This window comes from Halichoerus grypus, chromosome 2 (genome assembly GCF_964656455.1).
Source record: "Halichoerus grypus chromosome 2, mHalGry1.hap1.1, whole genome shotgun sequence".
Lineage (NCBI taxonomy): Eukaryota > Metazoa > Chordata > Mammalia > Carnivora > Phocidae > Halichoerus > Halichoerus grypus.
The window spans coordinates 158925811-158947644 of record NC_135713.1 but is presented as its reverse complement, the minus strand read 5'-3'; the positions used below and the strand labels follow the sequence as shown (position 1 = coordinate 158947644).

The following is a 21834-nucleotide window of genomic DNA, read 5'->3' as shown; positions in this document are numbered from 1 at the left end:
TTAGATTAAACCCTGAAGGTACTTTTGAGATAGGTGATAACACTGACTATATGGTTCTGAAACCTGGGAAAGATCTGGGCGGGAGACCACAACTGAAGTGGGGGTAGAGAGGAGCGCATTCTTTGTTGGGCTATTCTCATTTCAAGATTTGAATTTAAGAAGCTATATAGGAAGGGAGACAAAACAAACTTTCAATGCTCTAATCTCATCAAAATATGTAATTTTATAAAGTCGTAGGTACATACTGTTTGTGCTCTGAATTTCCATTAGCGTTAATTTTACAGAAAGAATTCCACTAAGTGTTGGAACCATGGGTTCCAAACCCTTATTCTGTCGCTGTAGGACTATAGGACTGCAGGCAAGACACATCAGCCTCATGGGCATCACCTTCCCCATCCATACAGAGGGTTGGGGGCTCAGTGTTGCTTGCAAGCTCACACACATATTTATACATATCACTAGAGTGCACATGCTTGCCATTTTTAATGGCTATAGTGTTCTAAGGGCCTAATAATTGTAGTGAAATAGAGAGCCATGAACAGAATAACAGAAATAGAGGACTAAGTACATTTACAGGCACATGCAAGTGAATTGATACCAGAAGCTATAGTTGAAGAACGAAACCTAACACTCTTCAAGTTCTGAAGGCTAAATAAAAGTTTAGCAAGAAAAGCTAGCACTTAGATTTGCATGAAACAGATCCTCAGGATTCAAATTTAGGTCTTATCAGAAACCTGCTTTAAAGAATGTGATAGGAAAGATGGGAGCTTATAAATATGTAAATTACCCAGACATGTAATAGTTAAAACATTCTAGGTATCCTATATTAAGTTGCTGTCTTAACTGCTCCCGAATTAACCCACCTGCCAAATTACCCAACAAGCTCCCTTAAATCTGCTGGCCTTGGCACAAGACTCGTGTGGTTACACTTGCTTTCTAGTATACCTAACACTTCCGCCCTCTCCACAAGGCTTCGTTGTTTGCTCCCCAGTATGTAATTACATCTCCTACAGATTTGTGTAACTGATGAAAGGAGTGCAAAGAGTTGCCTTTATGAGAACTTGGTTGGTTGGAAAGACTCAAAGGCTACTCACTAATACCACCCCAGCAGCAACAAGCATGCCTTGTGCCCAGATCTTAGTTTCTAAATAGTTGCCTATTTAGCCAAAGATTCCTGGAGAAATGGCTCATTCCATACCTGGGGCACTGGACCTGAGACAGGTCAGAAGGAAACAAGGTCCTGAAAGACCAGAGAAGAAGGAATGTCAAAGACACATGAGCTACTCGAAGGGTTCCAACTGGCCAAGTTTGGGACAATTTGAGCTACAGAAACAATGGCCCTAACTGATTTTTAATACACGGAATCACCTGTCATCACTGCCAACCCCTTACTCTGAAAACTCTTAAGGAAAAGAATTTAAGTATGACCTTGACTCTAGTGCATTCCCAGTTGATGACAGAAGGCTCTGCTTTACATCAGTATGCATCAGTAAATGTAGAAAATTGCCATTTTGCAAATCTTAATGAAACAACTGATTCAGGGAGTGATCATCACTGGATACTAAAACTATCAGGTGGAAGCAGGCTATCCATATCTTCACGTTGGGAAGATATGATGGTTACCATGTCAACTGAGTGATCAGGTTTCACATCACTGATAGTCAACCAAATGTTAGTAAGACTTTTGATGTGATGCAAGACGAAATACATCTGTGAAACATGTTGAACCTGAAGCCAATCGAGGCTTTGGCCCTAGATGCTAGTTTACAGAAACCACAGGGGACACAGGAACAAGATAAACCACATATAAACCATCAGTTAAATCCTGAATGTGAGACATTCTACAGCTGACCTGCTATAGTAAAAAAAAAAAAAAAGGTCCTGGAAAAGTCAAGAGGTGAGAGACATTTTGATAGATGAAAGATGTAACAAGTAAACATAATGTGTGAAACTTCACAGCATCAACAGGGAAAATTTAAACATGGACGAAGCATTAGGTATTTGAAAATTACTATTCTTTTTTGAGGTATGTAATGGTATGTGGTTATGTGAAAATCTGTCCTTATTTTTATGAGATTCATGCTGAAATATTTAGGGGTCGAAATGTCATGTCTAACTTTCCAATTGTTCAGTAAAAGATGTTAAATTTTTAAAGCTAAGTGGTAGATATACAGTTCGTTTTATTAACTTCTGTATATTTCAACACCTTTGTAATAAAAAAGTTGTGGAAAATAAGACTGCTAAAAAAACTTGGATTACATGTGGATCAGACAACTGTAAAAGTGGGAAAAATACACAAAGACTTATGATTCTCTACTATTCTGTTATTTTATAAGGGCATCAGTTGCCTCAGTGTATCAACGGAAGACTTTATAAATGCATTATTTACATAAAACTCACACAGGCAGGAAATACAAACTAAAGCAAAAAAGGCGCTATGGACTGTGATACTCCACACATTCATGCCAGGAGGGGAAAATAAAAGTGTTGTGGAAGGTATGAAGTAGAATTATAAATAAAAATTGCATCTTAAATACAACGGTTATTTTCTAACATGGTAACTATGGCATAAGCGTTAACTTGATTATGCAACCTGAAGACAATCTACACTCTGTGGAGGAGGATTCCATGACATCAGGGTTAACTGATGTGAGGACAAGGGGAAGCAGTAACTTCTTGGAGAAAACACTCAAGAAAGCCTTGAAGATGCTAGCACCCCTGGTCTTTCCTTCGGCACCTGTTTGTATCAACAGTAACATCCAAATGAAACTGCATGGTCAATATATGCTTAACTTGATATTTATGGCACCAGAATTTGTATCAATTTTTCTTTATCCAGCTCAGGAAAACTTCCTGTGCAAAGGTGTCCTGTAATTTCTTTAGGAATATTACCCACTGTTAAGATGTGGGATTCGGAATTCGGATTCTTCAATTTTAAGAAGTTCCTATTACCCAATAAATAACCGCTATTTTGCTTAGTACTTCTTTGCACACATGCACAAAAAAGAATTTTAAATTCAACCAACTTCACTCCTGTTAATTCTACCTTATTACTCAACTCTAACTTACCTACTTATTCATTAATTCAACAAACATATATTGACCACTTTCCATATGCAAGGCACTGAAGAAACGAATCAAGAGCAGGATGAAATCTCAGCTCTCAAATATGGTCTTATATTCTGATAGCGGAATGCTGTGGGTATTAAACAGTATTTTTACCTATTTCTATTTGCATTTCTGCCAGTTTTCCTTTTATGTTTAGGACCCCACAAACTTAGTTATTATTGTTTAATGATTATTCCATCAATGATAGTTTCTGCATCAATGCTTTTTCCAATGTTTTCCGACATTTTAAGAATAATCCCCATTTTTACTTCTATGTATGAAAAAGTACCAATTCCAATTATTCCTTTAAAATCAGTCCCTTCATTTTTAGTTCCTTCTTAACAACAGGCTGAATTTGGTCTTATTCAATTAGCCACTCTTACTTTCTTAGGTAAACCAAGTCTAACAACAGTTCATGTTGTAAGTTACCTGTGTATTCTTTCTTCACTGCTAAGTCTTCACCCTTGATTTTTTTCCCTGACCCACTTTCTGTAGTGAACTTTATTTTCCATTACTGATCTTTTCCTCACACTTTGTCAATAGCTGCTTTCACCACTTCTTTGTCTTGGGATATGGGGTCACATTTGGCAACCCAGTTTAGTAGGCTTCTTAACGCTCATTCCGTGACATGTCCTTTGCTACTTTAGAAAGCTTTTCGTTGCTTAAGTTAGCTGTGGTTTTCAGCACGGTAAGAAGCCTTGAAAGGATCCAATCAGGAAGTCTGGGCCCTGAGCACAGCAGGCACTCAAGAAACGTGTCTCAACAGAAACGGGCTTCCTATGGTAAAACAGCCACAGGGGAACTTTAAGTTACGAATTCAGGAGTCAGGTGAAAAAATGGGTGTTTTTATTCTTATTTTTTCCTTCAGGAGGACAGATGTCAAAACCTAGTTAAACTAAGGCTAATACGTTTTAAAGATGAATTTAAGGTGTTTAGTTTTTGCCTTTTTAACTCAATTTGTACAAATGTCTAAGGGTTATATATACATTAGTTTATCCTAACAGGTCATCTTTCCTTAAGCTCTCTTCCTTGACTATTTCAATATTTAAAGGAAAATGTAATTACTAACAGCTGTCCCATAAAAATTAGGATACTTTCCACTACATACATATTTTGCAAACCTACTGGCTCCACACGGCAGTTATGGCATAACGGGAAAAGGGAAGGGAACCCTTCACATATTTAAGGCTTCAAAGCTGGGAAGAAATAAAGGCCTGAAAGCAGCTTTTTTCAATTATCCCAAGATTACTCACTAGCGTGAAATCCCTACTTGATGGAAGCTTTCCCAAGTTACATTCATAAGGTCTCATTAAGAAGTACGTGAAATACACTAAGATTGAGGAGTTACAGATTTTTGAGTACTCTTTTACAGGGTTTCTTTCTGGAATGAATTAAACTGATATCAAATAAAGGTTAAGAAGTGAATAAAGTTTTCTTTTTAAATTTCACATTAAATTTAAATAGCTTATATCCACATTACTAATTCTGATACTTCTGCTGAGTGATACCTAACATATATTGCACTTCTTTTGGGTTTCTTTTGTTTTAACAGAGTACAAAATAAAATCTGAATGAATTGTAAAACCTAACTGAAGTCTCCTGTATCCATTAATTATGGTGTTTGGCACCTGTGTGAACACGCTGATGCTGAATGAGGTTTGTACTCTGGGTGAAGGTTTTACCACATACACGGCACGCATAGGGCTTCTCTCCTGTGTGAATTCTCTGGTGTTGAATAAGGCATGTTCTCTGGCTAAAATCTTTATCACATTCATTACATTTATAGGGTCTTTCTCCAGTATGAGTTCTCTGATGCTGATTAAGTGATGAGGAGTAAATAAAAGCTTTCCCACATTCATTACATTTATACGGCTTCTCTCCGGTATGAATCCTTTGATGTTGAGTAAGATTGGCACCCTGTCTATATGCTTTCCCACATACATTGCATTTGAAGGGTTTTTCTCCATTATGAATCCTTTGATGCTGAGTAAGGTGTACGCTCTGGCTGAATGCTTTCCCACACACACTGCATTTGTATGGTTTCTCCCCCGTATGAGTTCTATGATGTTGAGTAAGGTTTGCACTCTGGCTGAAGGCTTTTCCACATATTTTACATATATAGGATTTCTCTCCAGTGTGAGTAGTCTGATGTTGAATAAGAGTCGAGGAATGAGCAAAGGCTTTTCCACATTCGTTACATTTATAACACTTCTCTCCAGAATGAATTCTCTGATGGCGAATAAGGTAAGTACTCTGACTAAACACTTTCCAACACTCATTGCATTTATATGGTTTCTTTCCAGTATGTATTTTTTGATGTTGAAGAAGGTGTGTACTCTGACTGAAAGTCTTCCCACATTCGTTGCATATGTAAGGTTTTTCACCAGTATGAACTCTCTGATGATTAATCAGCGATGAACTGTGGCTGAAGGTTTTACCACATTCCAAGCATTTATACGGTTTTTCTCCAGTGTGCGTCCTTTGGTGTATAGTAAGGTGTGCACGCTGACTGAAGTCTTTCCCACAGTCATCACACTTATAGGGCTTCTCTCCAGTATGAATTCTCTGATGTATAGTAAGGTGAGCACGCTGGCTGAAGGCTTTACCACACTGGTGGCATTCATACGGTTTTTCTCCAGTGTGCATTCTCTGATGTGCAATAAGGGATGAGATATGCCTGAACTCTTTCCCACATTCTTCACATTCATGAGATTTTTCTTTGGCATGGGTACTTTGGTGTTTCACGAAGGATGGGTTTTTCCTAAACTTTTTCCCACACACGTTACATTTATAAGGCTTCTCTCCAGGATATATCTTTCTATGTACAATACCATATGAGACATGATTGAAGGTGGCCCTGCCCTCATCGTACATAGTTTTATTATCTGATTGGGTACCAAACTGAATAATTAGGTTTGAATGCTTTTCAAAATTATTTCTATATATATCATATTTACTAAGACACTCTTCCATAGGGTCTTCTTCTTTTGAGAGGACTGACTTCAAAGTGAAATTTCTTCCATTCGTGGGAATCTTCCTGTAGGTATCTGTTGCTTGCCTCTCTAATCTCTCATCGTAGTCATATGGTTCTTCCAATTTGACAGTCTGAGTTCCAGTCTTTATGAGTTTACAAGTATTTGTAACTGGAGTACACTCTTGGGCTTCTGTTTTCCATTCTGGGATAAAAAGAATATAGAATATAAAAAGTTTTCCTCTATTTGGAGAAAGGAAACTGCCAAAACAGAAGGAAAATACTGAACATGAATAAAATGCCTAAAAAGACTATGGCTCTGACAACATCATAACGTGGTACTTAAAGCTTGGGAAAAGAAAATACAGGGGCAGAAAACCAGAAGACCAAACTGCTGAAAAAGGAGAGGCTCCTCACTACTCAACATGGGCGTCGATTAATAAAATAGGTCAGGTGACTAGACTAAGAGATGTGAAAACACCAGGTAAGACCCTGGGATCATGTGGGATGACTTCATGGGATAATTTGTATAAAGCAGACACTCTCATTGACTCCTTCCAACCTACTCTGTACAATCCACATAATATTCCAAAAGCAATTTCAAGGAGTGCTCTCCGTGCTTAAATACTCTAGTAAATCTCTCATAGTAAGAGTTCTCAAAGTACAGTCCCCAGACAGGTGACCTGGGAATGTGTTAAATTATTGGTCCCCATACAGACAAGCTCAATCAGGAACTCTGGGGGCTACTGAACCAGAAAAGACCCCGAATAGCCAAAGGAATGTTGAAAAAGAAAACCAAAGCTGGTGGCATCACAATTCTGGACTTCAAGCTCTATTACAAAGCTGTAATCACCAAGACAGTATGGTTCTGGCACAAAAAACAGACACATAGGTCAGTGGAACAGAACAGGGAACCCAGAAATGGACCTTCAACTCTATGGTCAACTAATCTTTAACAAAGCAGGAAAAAATATCCAAAGGGAAAAAGTCTCTTCAAAAGTGGTATTGGACAGCCATATGTAGAAGAACGAAACTGGACCATTTTCTTATACCATACGCAAAGTCAAAATGGATGAAAGACCTAAATATGAGACAGGAATCCCTCAAAATCCTAGAGAAGAGCACAGACAGCAATCTCTGTGACCTTGGCTGCAGCAACTTCTTGCTGGACACGTCTCCAAAGGCAAGGGAAACAAAAGCAAAAATGAACTATTGGGACTTCATCAAGATAAAAAGCTTTTGCACAGCAAAGTAAACAGTCGACAAAATCAAAAGACAACCTACAGAATGGGAGAAGATATTAGCAAATGACATATCAGATAAAAGCCTAGTCCTTAAGATTATTAAAGAACGTATCAAACTCAACACCCAAAAAACCAAATAATCCAGTCAAGAAATGGGCAGAAGACATGAACAGACATTTCTGCAAAGAAGACATTTAATGCCCGACAGACACATGAAAAAATGCTCAACATCAGTCATCAGGGAAATCCAAATCAAAATCACAAAGAGATACCACCTCACACCAGTCAGAATGGCTAAAATTAACAAGTCAGGAAACAACAAATGTTGGCGAGGATGCGGAGAAAGGGAAACCCTCCTACACTGTTGGTGGGAATGCAAGCTGGTGCAGCCACTCTGGAAAACAGTATGGAGGGACCTCAAACGACTCAGTAATTACACTACTGGGTATTTACCCAAAGGATACAGATGTAGTGATCCAAAAGGGCACCTGCATCCCAATGTTTATAGCAGCAATGTCCACAACAGCCAAACTATGATGGAAAGAGCCCAGATGTCCATTGACAGATGAATGGATGAAGAAGATGTGGTCTATATATACAATGGAGTATTACTCAGTCATTAAAAAAAAAAATCTTACCACTTGCAATGACGTGCATGGAACTAGAAGGTATTATGCTAAGTGAAATAAGTCAATCAGGGAAAGACAATTATCATATGATTTCACTCATATGTGGAATTTAAGAAACAAAACAGGATCATAGGGGAAGGGAGGGAAAAATAAAATAAGACGAAATCAGGGAGACAAACCATAAGAGACTCTCAGCTATAGGAAACAAACTGAGGGTTGCTGGAGGGGAGGTGGGTGGGGGGATGGGGTAGCTGGGTGATGGCCATTAAGGAGGGCACATGATGTAATGAGCACTGGGGGTTATATGCAACTGATGGATCACTGAACTCTACCTCTGAAACTTATAATACACTATAGATATGTTAATTGAATTTAAATAAAACAAAACAAAGTAAAATAAAACAAAACAAAATAAAGAAGAAACTTTGGGGGCTCCCGGGTGGCTCAGTCAGTCAAGTGTCGACTTTGTTTTTTTTTTGTTTTTTTTTTAAGATTTTATTTATTCGACATAGAGAGAGACAGCAAGAGAGGGAACACAAGCAAGGGGAGTCGGGGAGGGAGAAGCAGGCTTCCCACTGAGCAGGGAGCCTGATGCGGGGCTCGATCCCAGGACCCTGGGATCATGACCTGAGCCGAAGGCAGACGCTTAACAACTGAGCCACCCAGGTGCTCCCAAGTGTCTGACTTTGTCTCAGGTCATGACCCCAGGGTCCTGCGATTAAGCCCTACGTCTGGTTCCCTGCTCAGCGGGGAGTCTGCTTCTCCCTCTCCCTCTGCCCCCTCCAACCCCTGCTCATGCTTGTGCTCTCTCAAATAAGTAAAATATATATATATATGTATAAAAGGAAACTTTGGAGATAGGGCTGAGCAATTTGTTTTACAAAGCCCTTCAGGTGGTTTTTGATGTTCACTGAAGTTTGAGTACCAATGGCTTAAAGGAGAAAAGTTAAAGAAGTTCAAAATACCTCCACTTGACATATTCAGTCCCCAAATAATCCAGCCTTTCCTATTCTACTATCTCTTCTGCCAAACTTCTTATTTAGCTTAAAATTTAAAGTTATCCATATAACTTAAAGCTAACTCCTCATAGCCTTCTATAGGTGCCATGCAAATTCCAGACTTAGGCATTCTCTTTTTTTTAAGATTTCATTTATTTATTTGACAGAGAGAGAGCATGAGCAGGGGCGGGGCAGAGAAAGAGGGAGAAGCAGATTCCCTGCTGAGCACGGAGAGAGACATGGGGCTCCATCCCAGGACTCTGAGATCATTATCTGAACCAAAACCAAGAGTTGAATGCTCAACTGACTAAGCCACCCAGGCACCCCCAGACTTAGGCATTCTCTTAAGAAAACTTCTCTATTAAAAAAAAAAAATGTATGGCCCAGCTCATTTTTCTCTCTTTCTTAGAATCCTAAAGTACAGATTAGGTTGAATCATATGAACTTGCCTTTTTGTAGGTCAATATGGCTCAAATATCGGCAGTCTCATGTGATTCAACCTAATGTAATGTTGGGGCCACGACCGCACTTGGCCTTGCATTATTACTTCACAACTGTGTGTGTTTCTTTCTTTTTTTTTTTAAGATTTTATTTATTTGACACAGAGAGAGAGACAGAGAGCACAAGCAGGGGGAGCGGCAGGCAGAGGGAGAGGGAGAAGCAGGCTCTCCGCTGAGCAGGGAGACTGATGGCGGGGCTCGATCCAGGACTCTGGGATCGTGACCTGAGCCGAAGGCAGCCGCTTAACTGACTGAGCCACCCAGGCACCCCTGTGTGTGTTTCTTATATTTCCAACTTAAATGCAAACTCTGAGAACAGCCTGTGCTTCTTACACACTTCCTTCAGAAAATGGCCCGAGACTCTGGATATGGTGGCCACACAACTGAATTGGTAAAATAAGTGACAATAATTTGTTGTGAAAAGGTGAACCAAATGAAAGCACAAACATACACATAAAAGCGAAGCAAACAAAAAAATCCCTGACCTCAAATCTTGCTGCAAAGCAATCAAATATGTATTTATTCATGCCTATTATGTTTCCAGGATGATGGTTTAAAACAAATTTAAATTATAATATCTTTCTCCCTTGAAATCAGGTCAAAAACACAGGGCTTCCAAATATTACGAATTATGTAATGAAATATAATCAAATATGGAGTTTATAATATAGCAAAAATGGTACTGGATGGTTCAGAAATTTTCTAAGATGCAGATCAAAATATAAAAACCTTACAAATATATCCATTCCACAGAATCATAGGCAGTCATTAAAAGTGACTCTACCATTCATCAATAAAGGACTATTAAGGGATAATGGAATACTGATAACTGATAAAAATAACTAGGTAGGTTTATGTATACTGACTTTTATTACTTTGATTCAGATACAAAAATCAGAGTTGACATTAGAAAATGCTTGGGAGTAATGCGAAATGAAAAAAAGTAGTCCCACGGCTAATATGAAAATGCACTGAACTAGACAAATATTATCAAAGACCTAAGAAGATTATAGATTTTTGTTTTTTTATAAGATTAATTCATTTGACAGAACACAAGCAGGAAGAGCTGCAGGCAGAGGGAGAAGCAGGCTTCCCGCAGAGCAGGGAGCCCGATGCGGGGCTGGATCCCAGGACGCTGGGATCATGACCTGAGCTGAAGGCAGACGCTTAATCAACTGAGCCACCCAGGCGCCCTGATTGTAGGTTTTTAAAAAATTATTTTCTAATTTTCAATATACTGGCTATATAACTTATTGCTATTTAGTACTAGAGACGTAGTTGTAATTTTTTGTTATACTATTTTTATATAAGAAAAATAATTATTTTTTATTTTATTTATTTATTCGACAGAGAGAGCACAAGGAGGGGGAGGGGCAGAGTGAGAGGGAGAAGCAAACTCCCTGCTGAGCAGGGAGCCCGACTCGGGGCTCGATCCCAGGACCCCAAGACCATGACCTGAGCCAAAGGCAGACACCCAACCGACCGAGCCACCCAGGCGCCCCGTAAGGAAAATATTTAAAAACAACTCTCTCAAACCAGAACTTGTTACTCTCCCCTCCAGAAGAACAAAATGAGACTGTTAACGGATTGTATAGGTAGGGGTGTTTGTGTCACATACACAAGATGAGATAGTACCAGAAGCTGAGTTTAATTCTCTCTTTTTTAAAGATTTAGTTATTGAGAGAGAATGCATGAGAGCGAGTGTATTAGAGGGGGGAGGGGCAGAGGGAGATGGAGAGAGAGAATCTTTTTTTTTTTTTTTAAAGATTTTATTTATTTATTTGACAGAGAGAGACAGCGAGAGAGGGAACACAAGCAGGGGGAGCGGGAGAGGGGGAAGCAGGCTTCCCGCAGAGCAGGGAGCCTGATGCGGGGCTCGATCCCAGGACCCTGGGACCATGACCTGAGCTGAAGGCCGATGCTTAACAACTGAGCTATCCAGGCGCCCAGAGAGAATCTTAATTAGGCTCCATGCTGTGGAGCCCAATGCAGGGCTCAATCTCATGACCCTGAGATCATGACCTGAGCCGAAATCAAGAGTTGGATGCTCAACTGACTGAGCCACCCAGGTGCCCCATTAATTCCGATTCTATGGAATCAGAATCAGTCTACGGCAGAGTGTACCATATACCTGAAAAGGAAAAGTACTAAAGGTACGACAAGCTTAAAATAACAAGTGTGAACCATGATGATGAAGAAATTGCTACAATAAATACACATTTTAAACCAATCAGTTTATTGGTAATTCAAAAATTAGTATTATTAAGCAGTGCTTAAATATACATATTTAACCAGAAAGGACTGGTTGGAAATGTTAAGTGTCTACTGGTGAACAGGGCCAAAGAGTGGCACAATACTTCTCGTAGATGAAATTGGTATTGACTCAGATAATCAAAAAAAGCTTCGGCGGGGGAGGTATGATTTGAATTGAACCTGAAAGAATGGCTAGGTTAAATAAAGAACCATAAAAGTTCCGAGACACGAATGGCCACTGAAGACCAATGCTACTATTTGTGAATTATCAAAGTTTCCATTTCCTGAAGTATGACTAATTAGATATCCTAACCAGGGGTGCCTGGGTGGCTCAGATGGTTAAGCGTCTGCCTTCGGCTCAGGTCATGATCCCAGGGTCCTGGGATCGAGCCCCACATCAGGCTCCTGGCTCAGCGGGGAGTCTGCTTCTCCCTCTCCCTCTGCCTCTCCCACTGCTCATGCTCTTTCTCTCTCTGTATCTCTGTGTCTCAAATGAATAAATAAAATCTTAAAAAAAAAAAAAAAAGATATCCTAACCAAAGGTTCAACTCATTATGTACCTCTAAGCTGGTAAGAAAGGAAAACCCTCAGAGGCCAAAACTCAAGCAAAAGCAGGAAGACAGGAAGTCAGCAGGAGCTGACTGAGATAGCTCGTCAATGTGGTTAATGACCTTATACTTCCATTTTGAGGGTGCAAGGGGTCCAGGGGCCAGAAAACAAAGCCTGGGGCCCTAACAAGGAAGGGAGGCTGACAGGAATCCTGAGCATAGAGGATTAGACCCTGCTTAAGGACTGGCTAGAAAAATAAAACAAAACCTAAAAAAAAAAAAAAAAAATCTCTCTTCTACAGAAGGCAAAAAGAAACTTGCCTTTCTCAGTCTTGGTGCTCTTTGGAGGGAGAAAATTCTCCCCCTAAAATACATAACCATAAAATGCCCCCTCTTGTGGATTACAGCCCCAATGCACGCTGCCTGAATGATCTAAAAAACTCCTCAGGCTCAAATTAAAGGGGTCCCAGACTAAGATTTCTTTTATCACCATCCATGGTTCTTCCAGAAGACCATCCTGACTCTAGTCCAGGCTCATTTCCATTATGTCACGCATGTTTTTTCAGTGTCTAGAGTGTGCCAAGATCATTCCACAAAGAATTTACTGTGCTATGGGTACATCCTGTGCTACAGGTACATACAGGTCATTCTGCTATAAATTATGAGAAGAATTAAGAATTAGCTTTTCAAGTAGTATTACCCAAGTTTGGGACAACTGAGCATGAAAAACAACAAACAAAACAAAACAAACCTGGAATTAGTGGACTAATACACTGAATTTTGAAAAATCCCATTAGTCCATAGTGACATGTTCACATAAAAAAATGAGGTGGGAGGAAGAAGAACTATTCTTTACGGGAGAATGCTGTTAATCCTTTAGAAGAGATGACTGAATTAGAAAATCACTGTCTTGCAATCAGCAGTATAATCAAGCAAGAATCAAGAACGGATGCTACATCAGGGAAATCCAAATCAAAACCTCAATGAGATACCACCTCACGCCAGTCAGAATGGCTAAAATTAACAAGTCAGGAAACGACAGATGTTGGCGGGGATGCGGAGAAAGGGGAACCCTCCTACACTGTTGGTGGGAATGCAAGCTGGTGCAGCCACTCTGGAAAACAGTATGGAGGTTCCTCAAAAAGTTGAAAATAGAGCTACCATATGATCCAGCAATTGCACTACTGGGTATTTACCCCAAAGATACAAAAGTAGGGACCCGAAAGGCTACGTGCACCCCGATGTTTATAGCAGCAATGTCCACAATAGCCAAACTATGGAAAGAGCCAAGATGTCCATCAACAGATGAATGGATAAAGAAGATGTAGTATATATATACAATGGAATATTATGCAGCCATCAAAAGGAATGAGATCTTGCCATTTGCAACGACGTGGATGGAACTGGAGGGTATTATGCTGAGAGAAATAAGTCAAACAGAGAAAGACATGTATCATATGACCTCACTGATATGAGGAATTCTTAATCTCAGGAAACAAACTGAGGGTTGCTGGAGTGGGGGGTGGGGTGGGAGGGATGGGGTGGCTGGGTGATAGACACTGGGGAGGGTATGTGCTCTGGTAAGCGCTGTGAATTGTGCAAGACTGTTGAATCTCAGATCTGTACCTCTGTAACAAATAATGCAATATATGTTAAGAAAAAAAAAAGAAGAAGATAGCAGGAGGGGAAGAATGTAGGGGGGGAAATCGGAGGGGGAGACGAACCATGAGAGACGATGGACTCTGAAAAACAAACTGAGGGTTCTAGAGGGGAGGGGGGTAGGAGGATGGGTTAGCCTGGTGATGGGTATTAAAGAGGGCACGTTCTACATGGAGCACTGGGTGTAATGCACAAACAATGAATCATGGAACACTACATCTAAAACTAATGATGTAATGTATGGTGATTAACAATAAAAAAAAAAAAAGAATGGATGCTACAAATCCTTAAATAAAATAGTACCAGGGAATGGAATAGTCATGTGGCCTCTAAGTATCACTCCACAGATTACTTACTGATTATAAAGAAAAAAATGCACCTTTAAAACGGAGAGATCTGGTCAACAGCACCTTAACTTTTAAAATGAGTATCACCAATGATGAGGCAAGTGGCAACGGACAGTACACACCTAGGATGTCTTTTTGGTAAACATATTTCATCTGAGTCTAAACAGAAGGAAACAATCAGGCAAATCTAGACTGTGGGTCATTCTAAAAAAACCTGGCCTGGATCCTTCAGAAAATGTCAGAAGGGAAACAGAAGGGAAGGTAAGGGGAAAGAACAAAAGCAAAGTGTGTGTGTGTGTGTGTGTGTGTAAAAAGATAAAGCAAAGGGGCGCCTGGGGGGCTCCGTTGGTTAAGCACCTGACTCTTGATTTCAGCTCAGGTCCTGATCTCAGGGTCGAGCCCCGTGTCGGGCTCCGCACTCAGTGGGGAGTCTGCTTGAGATTCTCTCCCTCTGTCTCTGCCTCTGCCCCTCCCCCTCCCAAAAAGATAAAGCAAAAGTGGCTAAATGATGGTAGCTGGTGGTTCCAGGTGAAAATTACATAGGTGTTCAATGTACTGATTCTGCAACTTTTTGTAGGTTTGAAGTTCTTGTGGAGGAAGGAAGGAATGGGAACAACTAAAAAGCCCATCAATAAGGAACAGGTTTAATAAATTATGAGACACACAACAAAATGTGATGCAGATAGTGAAAAAAAAAAAGAATAAGGAAGTTCTTTATATCCTCATTTGGAACACTTCTCAAGATACACTTTTAAGTAAACAAAAGCAAAGTACAAAACTGTGTGTACAGTTTGGTACCATTTCCGTTAGAAAATGGAGGAAAAGGGGCACCTGGCCAGCTCAGTCAGTAGAGCATGTGACTCTTGATCTCAGGGTTAGGAGTTCGAGCCCCACATTGGGGGTAGAGATTACTTAAAAAATAAAATCTAAAAAGGAGAAAAACCATTTTTTTCCCCAAATGATATAAGGAAAGCCTCCCAAATACAGGATTTTTTAAGAACACACACACACACATTAAAGAGTTTATTTGAGAGTGAGTAAGAGAGAGCACAAGTAGGGGGAGGGTCAGAGGGAGAGGGAGAAGCAGACTCCCTGCCCTGCTGTGGGGCTCAGGACCCTGGGATCATGACCTGAGCTGAAGGCAGACACTTAACCGACTGAGCCACTCAGGCGCCCCAAAAACATTTTTATATTGATTTTATATGCAAACAGAACAAAACAAAATACCTGAACAGAAACAACTAGAAACAGGCACCAGTGATTGGACTGAGAGATGCAGGAACTGGGTGAATGCGCTACAGTAAGAGAACATTTGAAAAAATACTTTTTCAAAATTAGAAAAGAAAGAAAAGAATGAGTTAGGGAGTGGAGGTTGGAGGCTACAGGGGTTTGTTGGTAAAGAGAATAAAAAAAATTTACATAGAAGAAGGTCTGAAACTTAAAATTTTCGGGACATTCACGCAAGCTTATAAAAGAGGGAGGGGGACACAGCACAGTCAAAGCACCAGACGAAGCTGGGGGGGTACCCAGGGGCCACAGGGAAGGATGAAATGAGACCCACCGGAGAAATGTGGAACAGTGGTGTCTGGAACTCTCTTCCTGAAGGTGGCTCTGCAAGGAGCCCATGCCAAACAGTTCAGTGTTCCTGACTGGCCGGAATGTCTTGGTGGAGAGTGACTTGGCCATATTTTAAAAAAATGTATCTCACTGCACTTATGCTCTTAAATGCAAACAATCTCATGACACTTAATTCTCTCACCTGGACTAGGGCCTTCTAAGATTTCTTTTATCACCATCCATGGTTCTTCCAGTATGGGAATCACAGTTGGTCGGTACACTGTAAGTCCTGTTTAGGAGGAATATAAGGAGTTTTATCCTGGAGATAAACAGCTGTTTGAATTTTATTGCCTGACTTCTATTTATCTGTGAGGACAGACTTCTACAGGAAAACAATGGTTTCATGAACGTGATCTAGTGGGAGAAATAGGTCACTGTGCTTTTCAGTGCTAGGATAAAAATGTCCTGCTACTCAGGAGGATATGTGCATAGAGCTCATGGCAGGAGGAGATCATGGGGAAAGCAGGGAGTGGGCAAGGTGCAGTGTGGTGTGCAAGTCCTGGGAAGCTGTGTGTCATAGTTTTCAATGATCCTTCACTTAGAAACCTTTTATTTGGGAAAAGGGAGAACATAGCCCGAATGGGATGAGCACACTCACCTCTAAGTCCCATTCTTAGCAAAGTGCTTCAGAGGCCAACCCATTTTTAACAACAGAGGAAAGAAAGATGGTGGATATGCTGGCAGGAGTGGGCGCAGAGGATGCTTACCCAGAGAAACCATGTTCCAGTAGTTCTGTAATGTCACAGTCTTGTACAATTCCTTCTGTACGGGACGCATTATCTCCCAGTCCTCCTGGGTGATATCCACAGCCACATCTTTGAATGTCATTGATTCCTGAAAAATCAAATATAACTTGGTTCAAGAATTGGTAGGAGAGTGATAACACCAGGGACATGTGTGGTGGGGGGAATCACAGAATCTTGACCTTTAGTAAGCCCCTAAAGGTTATCTAGTTAAAACCCTCACCCAAGTTATGGATGAGCACACTCAAATGGTCCTACAGGGAAGTCTGAAAACATAGAATTTATAATTACGTTTTCAGCTGGTACAAGTGTATGTATTGGTGGCTCCATCTTTTTTTTTTAAGATTTTATTTATTTACTTGAGAGAGAGAGAGACAGCGAGAGAGGGAACACAAGCAGGGGGAGTGGGAGAGGGAGAAGCAGGCTTTCCGCCGAGCAGGGAGCCCGATGCAGGACTCGATCCCAGGACCCTGGGATCATGACCCGAGCCGAAGGCAGTTGCTCAACGACTGAGCCACCCAGGCGCCCCACTCGTGGCTCCATCTTAAAGGAAGGTTTTACACAGATAACAGTTGAATGGTTGTGCTTTTCAAGCTCTGCCTTAAGAATTCTATGTGTTATAATTTGAAATTTTAAGATATATCTGTGTGCTCTAAGATGAAATGCAGAGCCCTTCCTTCCTTTTTAAAATAAAATTGGGACTGAAACCCACACTGTTGAACTGTTACACTTTTAATACATTTCATAATCTGGTTAAGGTTAGTATCCCTCTTTGCTCTTTTTCTTCCGTTTAAAAAAAAAGGGGGGGGGCGCCTGGGTGGCTCAGTCGTTAAGCGTCTGCCTTCGGCTCAGGTCATGATCCCAGGGTCCTGGCATCGAGCCCCGCATCGGGCTCCCTGCTCCGCAGGAAGCCTGCTTCTCCCTCTCCCACTCCCCCTGCTTGTGTTCCCTCTCTTGCTGTGTCTCTCTCTGTCAAATAAATAAATAAAATCTTAAAAAAAAAAAAAGATTCTTTTTACATGCTTTTCAAATAAACTTTCTAATTTCCTTATAAAAATTGTATTGGGTTTTGACAATTACATTGCTTATAATTTAGGGAGAACAGACAATTTTACAACATTCAAAGCTTCTTGCATGTCTTCTAGTATGATACAGGACATGGATGTACTACAAAATTTATACTATGTTTAGTCCTAGATATTTTAAATTTTGGGGGTGGGGAAAACTATGCATGGAATCTTTTATCTCATTTCATCATCTGCCTGATTTTAACGTATATGTAAGAAAGTTATTAATTTTCTTCTCTTTTTTAAAGTAAGCTCTATGTCCAACATGAGGCTTGAACTCATGACCCTGAATCAAGAGCTGCATGCTCTACCAACTGAGCCAGCTACCCCTGAAAGTGATAAATTTTCATATGCCATTTTCTGTAGTAATCACCTTACTCAAATTTTCTACTACCGTTTCCCAGTTTTTCCCCTGATTTTTTTAGGGTTTTCAGGTAAACAATCATACTATCTATGAATAATAATTTTACTCTACCAATTTCAGATGTATATTTTTATAGTAAAATTTTCTCTTAAGGTGGCCTGACAGAACATATTCTCATGATCAACAGTAACACCACAAAACACATGGCCTTTAATTACTTGTTAATGAGAAAAATAATTTTAGCAACTATTGTTTATTGATGGTTTACTGTAATCCAGGCTAACCACAAATCTCATAATGTTTAATCCTCACAATCTAAGAGGTAAATTCTATTTTTATTAGAGTTTAATCACTCAGGCTAAGTGTGGTCAAGTATCTTGCCCCCAAATCATAGGTTCAGAATCAGGCACCAAACCTGATTCATCTGGCTGTGGCAGTCAATCCCTTAACCTCTATGCAATGTTGCTACCTTAAAATCAAACAGTGAAGAAAGGCATATCAGGGGAAGGTAAAAGGAGCCTATTTCCTATAAAGGGCAGTCACTTATCTGAACAGGCCAAGATGGACTTAAAGACAAAAACTGATGCTTAAGTCCTAGATTGGGCTTTTGGGGGGACAGAAGTTACAGGGCCAGGACATAAAACGTCCTCACACAAACACCTCCAAGAAGCCATTTTAAAATCACAGAAAAAACTAACACTTACTTTGGTCACCAAGTCATTTAACCACCCTGCCTGGAAAGCAGGTCTTCCTTTGGGGTCTTCCTCTGGGGTCTCTTGGGGAAGGGCAGAGTTCTGAGGAGCAACTAGGGAAGGGAGACCATGATGGAGATTAGTCCTGTTTGAACAGCCTAGGAAACTTCACCAAATAGATGCCTATACTTTCCTAAAGTGAGAAAAACAGCACCCCTACTTTAAAGAATCAGAGGGAAGGACCAATGACTTGTCCTAAGATATCAATGCAGGTTTCAAAAACAAGTCTGTTCTGGGACTGCTAAGGATATGCATCAAATTCCCAATTTGCTACTAAATCTTCGTGTGATGTAAATTGTGTATGCTGTCTCTTAATAAGGAAATGTGCTCTGGACCCTTTTCTACCTTTTAGGAAGCACGTTATTGTAAAATCCAACTGACAAAGCAAATGACTTATTGACAGAATGGCTCAAACCTCTGCAGGTAAAATTCCTGAGGGCTCACATGGGGTAACTGGGTTGTCTGGTCATTGTTTTAGGACACTAGGTAATGTGTGGTTGGTCCCAGTCTGGAAGGGGCACACCCTGCAGGACGGGGTTCATGTTAAAGCCTGTTCTCACTCACTGTGGGGCCCTTTGCTCTCCCCAATTTCTTTAAGGGGCTGCTCTGTGATATGCTGGCTGACTTCTCTAACCACCCAGGATTCCTCCCCTTTCTGCCCTACAATTCTCACCTTCCTCTTCTAGAATCTGAGTCAAGTCCTCCACCAGAGTCACCACTTCCTCACTGCTCTCTGGGTACTGGGACTTCACCCAAGTCCTAACCTCCCCAGGCAGGATGGTCAGGAATTGCTCCAGCACCAGCAGCTCCAGGATTTGTTCCTTTGAGTGAATCTCAGGTCTCAGCCATTTAAGGCAGAGTTCTCGGAGTTGATTCAATGCCTTTCGAGGACCAGCTAGGTCTGGATATGGAAAATTCCTAAAATTCTGTCGACAGGTCTCAGTGTCACGCAAGATTCTTGAAGCAAGGGTTTCCTTCTCAACACTGTGGGGTCCACTCTGAGCCTTGTCCGGCTTCCACATGAGAAGGACTTGGGAGCGTGAAGAACTGGTCATCCTCTTGCACGAGGCTAACATTGCTACAGACAGGAGAGAGAACCTGGCAATATCCTTTATACCTCCAGCAGTGAGCCAGCTGCTTGAAGTCTCATGCTAGAGCCACAAAGACATTATATCAAGGGCTGCTGCAGCCAAGGGCAGAACAGGGTCAAGGTAGAGTCAGCAGTCTTAGTTACAAATTCTGAGCCCAGAACTTGCAGGGATGGTTAAGAGACCCTGAAACAAAAGAACAGACCATAAAGTCAAGAATTCTGGTGCTCTCTGCCATACACACACACAAACAGAAACAGCCTATTCGGCGTGCATAGATAAACACCCACAGACTCTACCTTGGTCTTCCTCCCCTACATCCTCAGACTTGTGAGATAAATGCAGTTTGTTGGGGACAGGGGTTGGGACTGCTCTCAAAAGGTGGTAATAGAAGCAAAGACCCGAATCATGAGCAAAACAACAGATCAAACTTCTAACTTGTTGAAACAGAAATTAAACTTTTACAGAGCGGGGGGGAAAAGCTTCCGTGTTTTTCGGATGCTACAGAAGCTATAAAGGACTGAAGGGGCTCTCAATAACAGAGCTTATCTATAGGTACTTAGAACAAATCGGGAGGAGAATCCTTCCTAATAAATTGCTCAAGGTTCCCAAGGAAACTGTCAAGGAAAAAAGGGCGGACATTTACCTGCTTTGCATATTAATGCCAGCCTATTCTAGCTTCTCACTACCTAAGGGCTGGAGAGACAAGCCTGTTGGACTGGAAAAAAGTACAAGAGGCTGGTGTGACCTGAAGCCCTTTTAAATGCTTCTACCGGAGACAATCCCTCATGAATAAATTGGAAACCAGGATTCCCGAAGAAAACCTCAGAACAGGCCTGACCGCGGGCTCCAGCTCTGAGCCCTCCTCAGGCTCAGTCGTGTAACCAAAGCCAACTGTTTACACGCCCTGCGGAGGATATGCGCCAGCCTCGCCCGCCGCCTCCCCTTCCCGGTCGCGTCTCCCCAACTCCTCTTCAGCCGGAGGGTCGCGGGTAGCGGGGAGTGGGGACCCGGCCCGCCACAGCAGCCTCCACCCCGTGCTCGCCTTCTCCGCAGGCCGCGAGCGCGGACGCCGCGCGGGGACGGGCTGGGGCTCCGGCCTGACCGCGCGGACACTCGCCCCCGGCGCCCTCGACATCATTACCTGTCGCCGGGAGCCGGCGGACGCCCAGCCGGAGCGGCCGGAGAGGCCCGGGGCAACAATGGCGGCGGGGGCGCGGGCGCCTGCGTGGCGAGCTCGGCCCCGCGCTGCAGAGGGGCCTCTGGCTCCGCCACTTCCCTAACGCGGAAAGCACGACGCGTCTCGGCCAGAAGCCGCACCTTCCAGCCCGGTCCTGGGAAGCCTGGGCCGGATCACACCGCGCCTCGGCTCCGCCGCGACCTCGCCTCAGCGCCACTGCGCATGTGCGCAAGGGGAACGCTGCGCGCCCGCCGAGCCAATCGGAAGGCGCGGCCCGGCCCTCCCTCCCGCCCGAGCCTCATTCCTTGGACCCGTCGCCATGGTAACCTCCTCCACCCATCACTGCGACTTGCTTGTTAGCCTGCAAGGTTCTAAGGGAACTTTAAAGTTTCCCTGGCCAGAAGCAGGTCTGGTAGATGACTGGGAGGTGGGGGAGCTACTAGCATCTCGGGGAGGGGGATGCGGATGGGCGGCGGTTAAAGCTCCGCCCCAATTTGCCAGACAAAACCTGGTGCCAGAGTTCTAGAGGAAGGAGGGGCAGGGAAGATGTGGGTCCAAAGGCAGAACAACCCAAAGTGCGCTTTCGGGCTTTACTATGCATACACATCTACTATTAAATTTTCTAAGTCCCTCCTCCGGGATCTGATTCTGACTGGGAAAAGGGATAACATCCAACAGCATGTTGTTTACAGAGACACAACAAACCGACATAAAATGCTTGAAAATAAAAGGATAGAAAAACATTCCAGGCGCTCCTGTTATTTAC

At 42.0% G+C, this 21834-nt stretch overlaps 1 protein-coding gene across 2 annotated transcripts; it reads right to left on the bottom strand.

Annotated features, from left to right (window-relative positions):
• Positions 1-203: 203 nt before the first annotated feature.
• Positions 204-21300, bottom strand: ZNF287 (zinc finger protein 287). 2 transcript variants are annotated; one of them, XM_036094612.2, is made up of 6 exons: positions 21209-21300; positions 19474-20074; positions 18753-18853; positions 16582-16708; positions 16017-16103; positions 204-6284 (listed from the first exon to the last, which is right to left on the bottom strand). In XM_036094612.2, exons 2-6 carry the CDS (start codon positions 19874-19876, stop codon positions 4717-4719), a joined length of 2286 nt encoding a protein of 761 aa, XP_035950505.1. In that variant the 5' UTR covers positions 19877-20074; positions 21209-21300; the 3' UTR covers positions 204-4716. The 2 variants fall into 2 exon arrangements, with proteins under 2 accessions (XP_035950505.1, XP_035950503.1); XM_036094610.2 differs by having other exon boundaries at positions 21033-21292.
• Between the last annotated feature and the right edge of the window lie 534 nt (positions 21301-21834).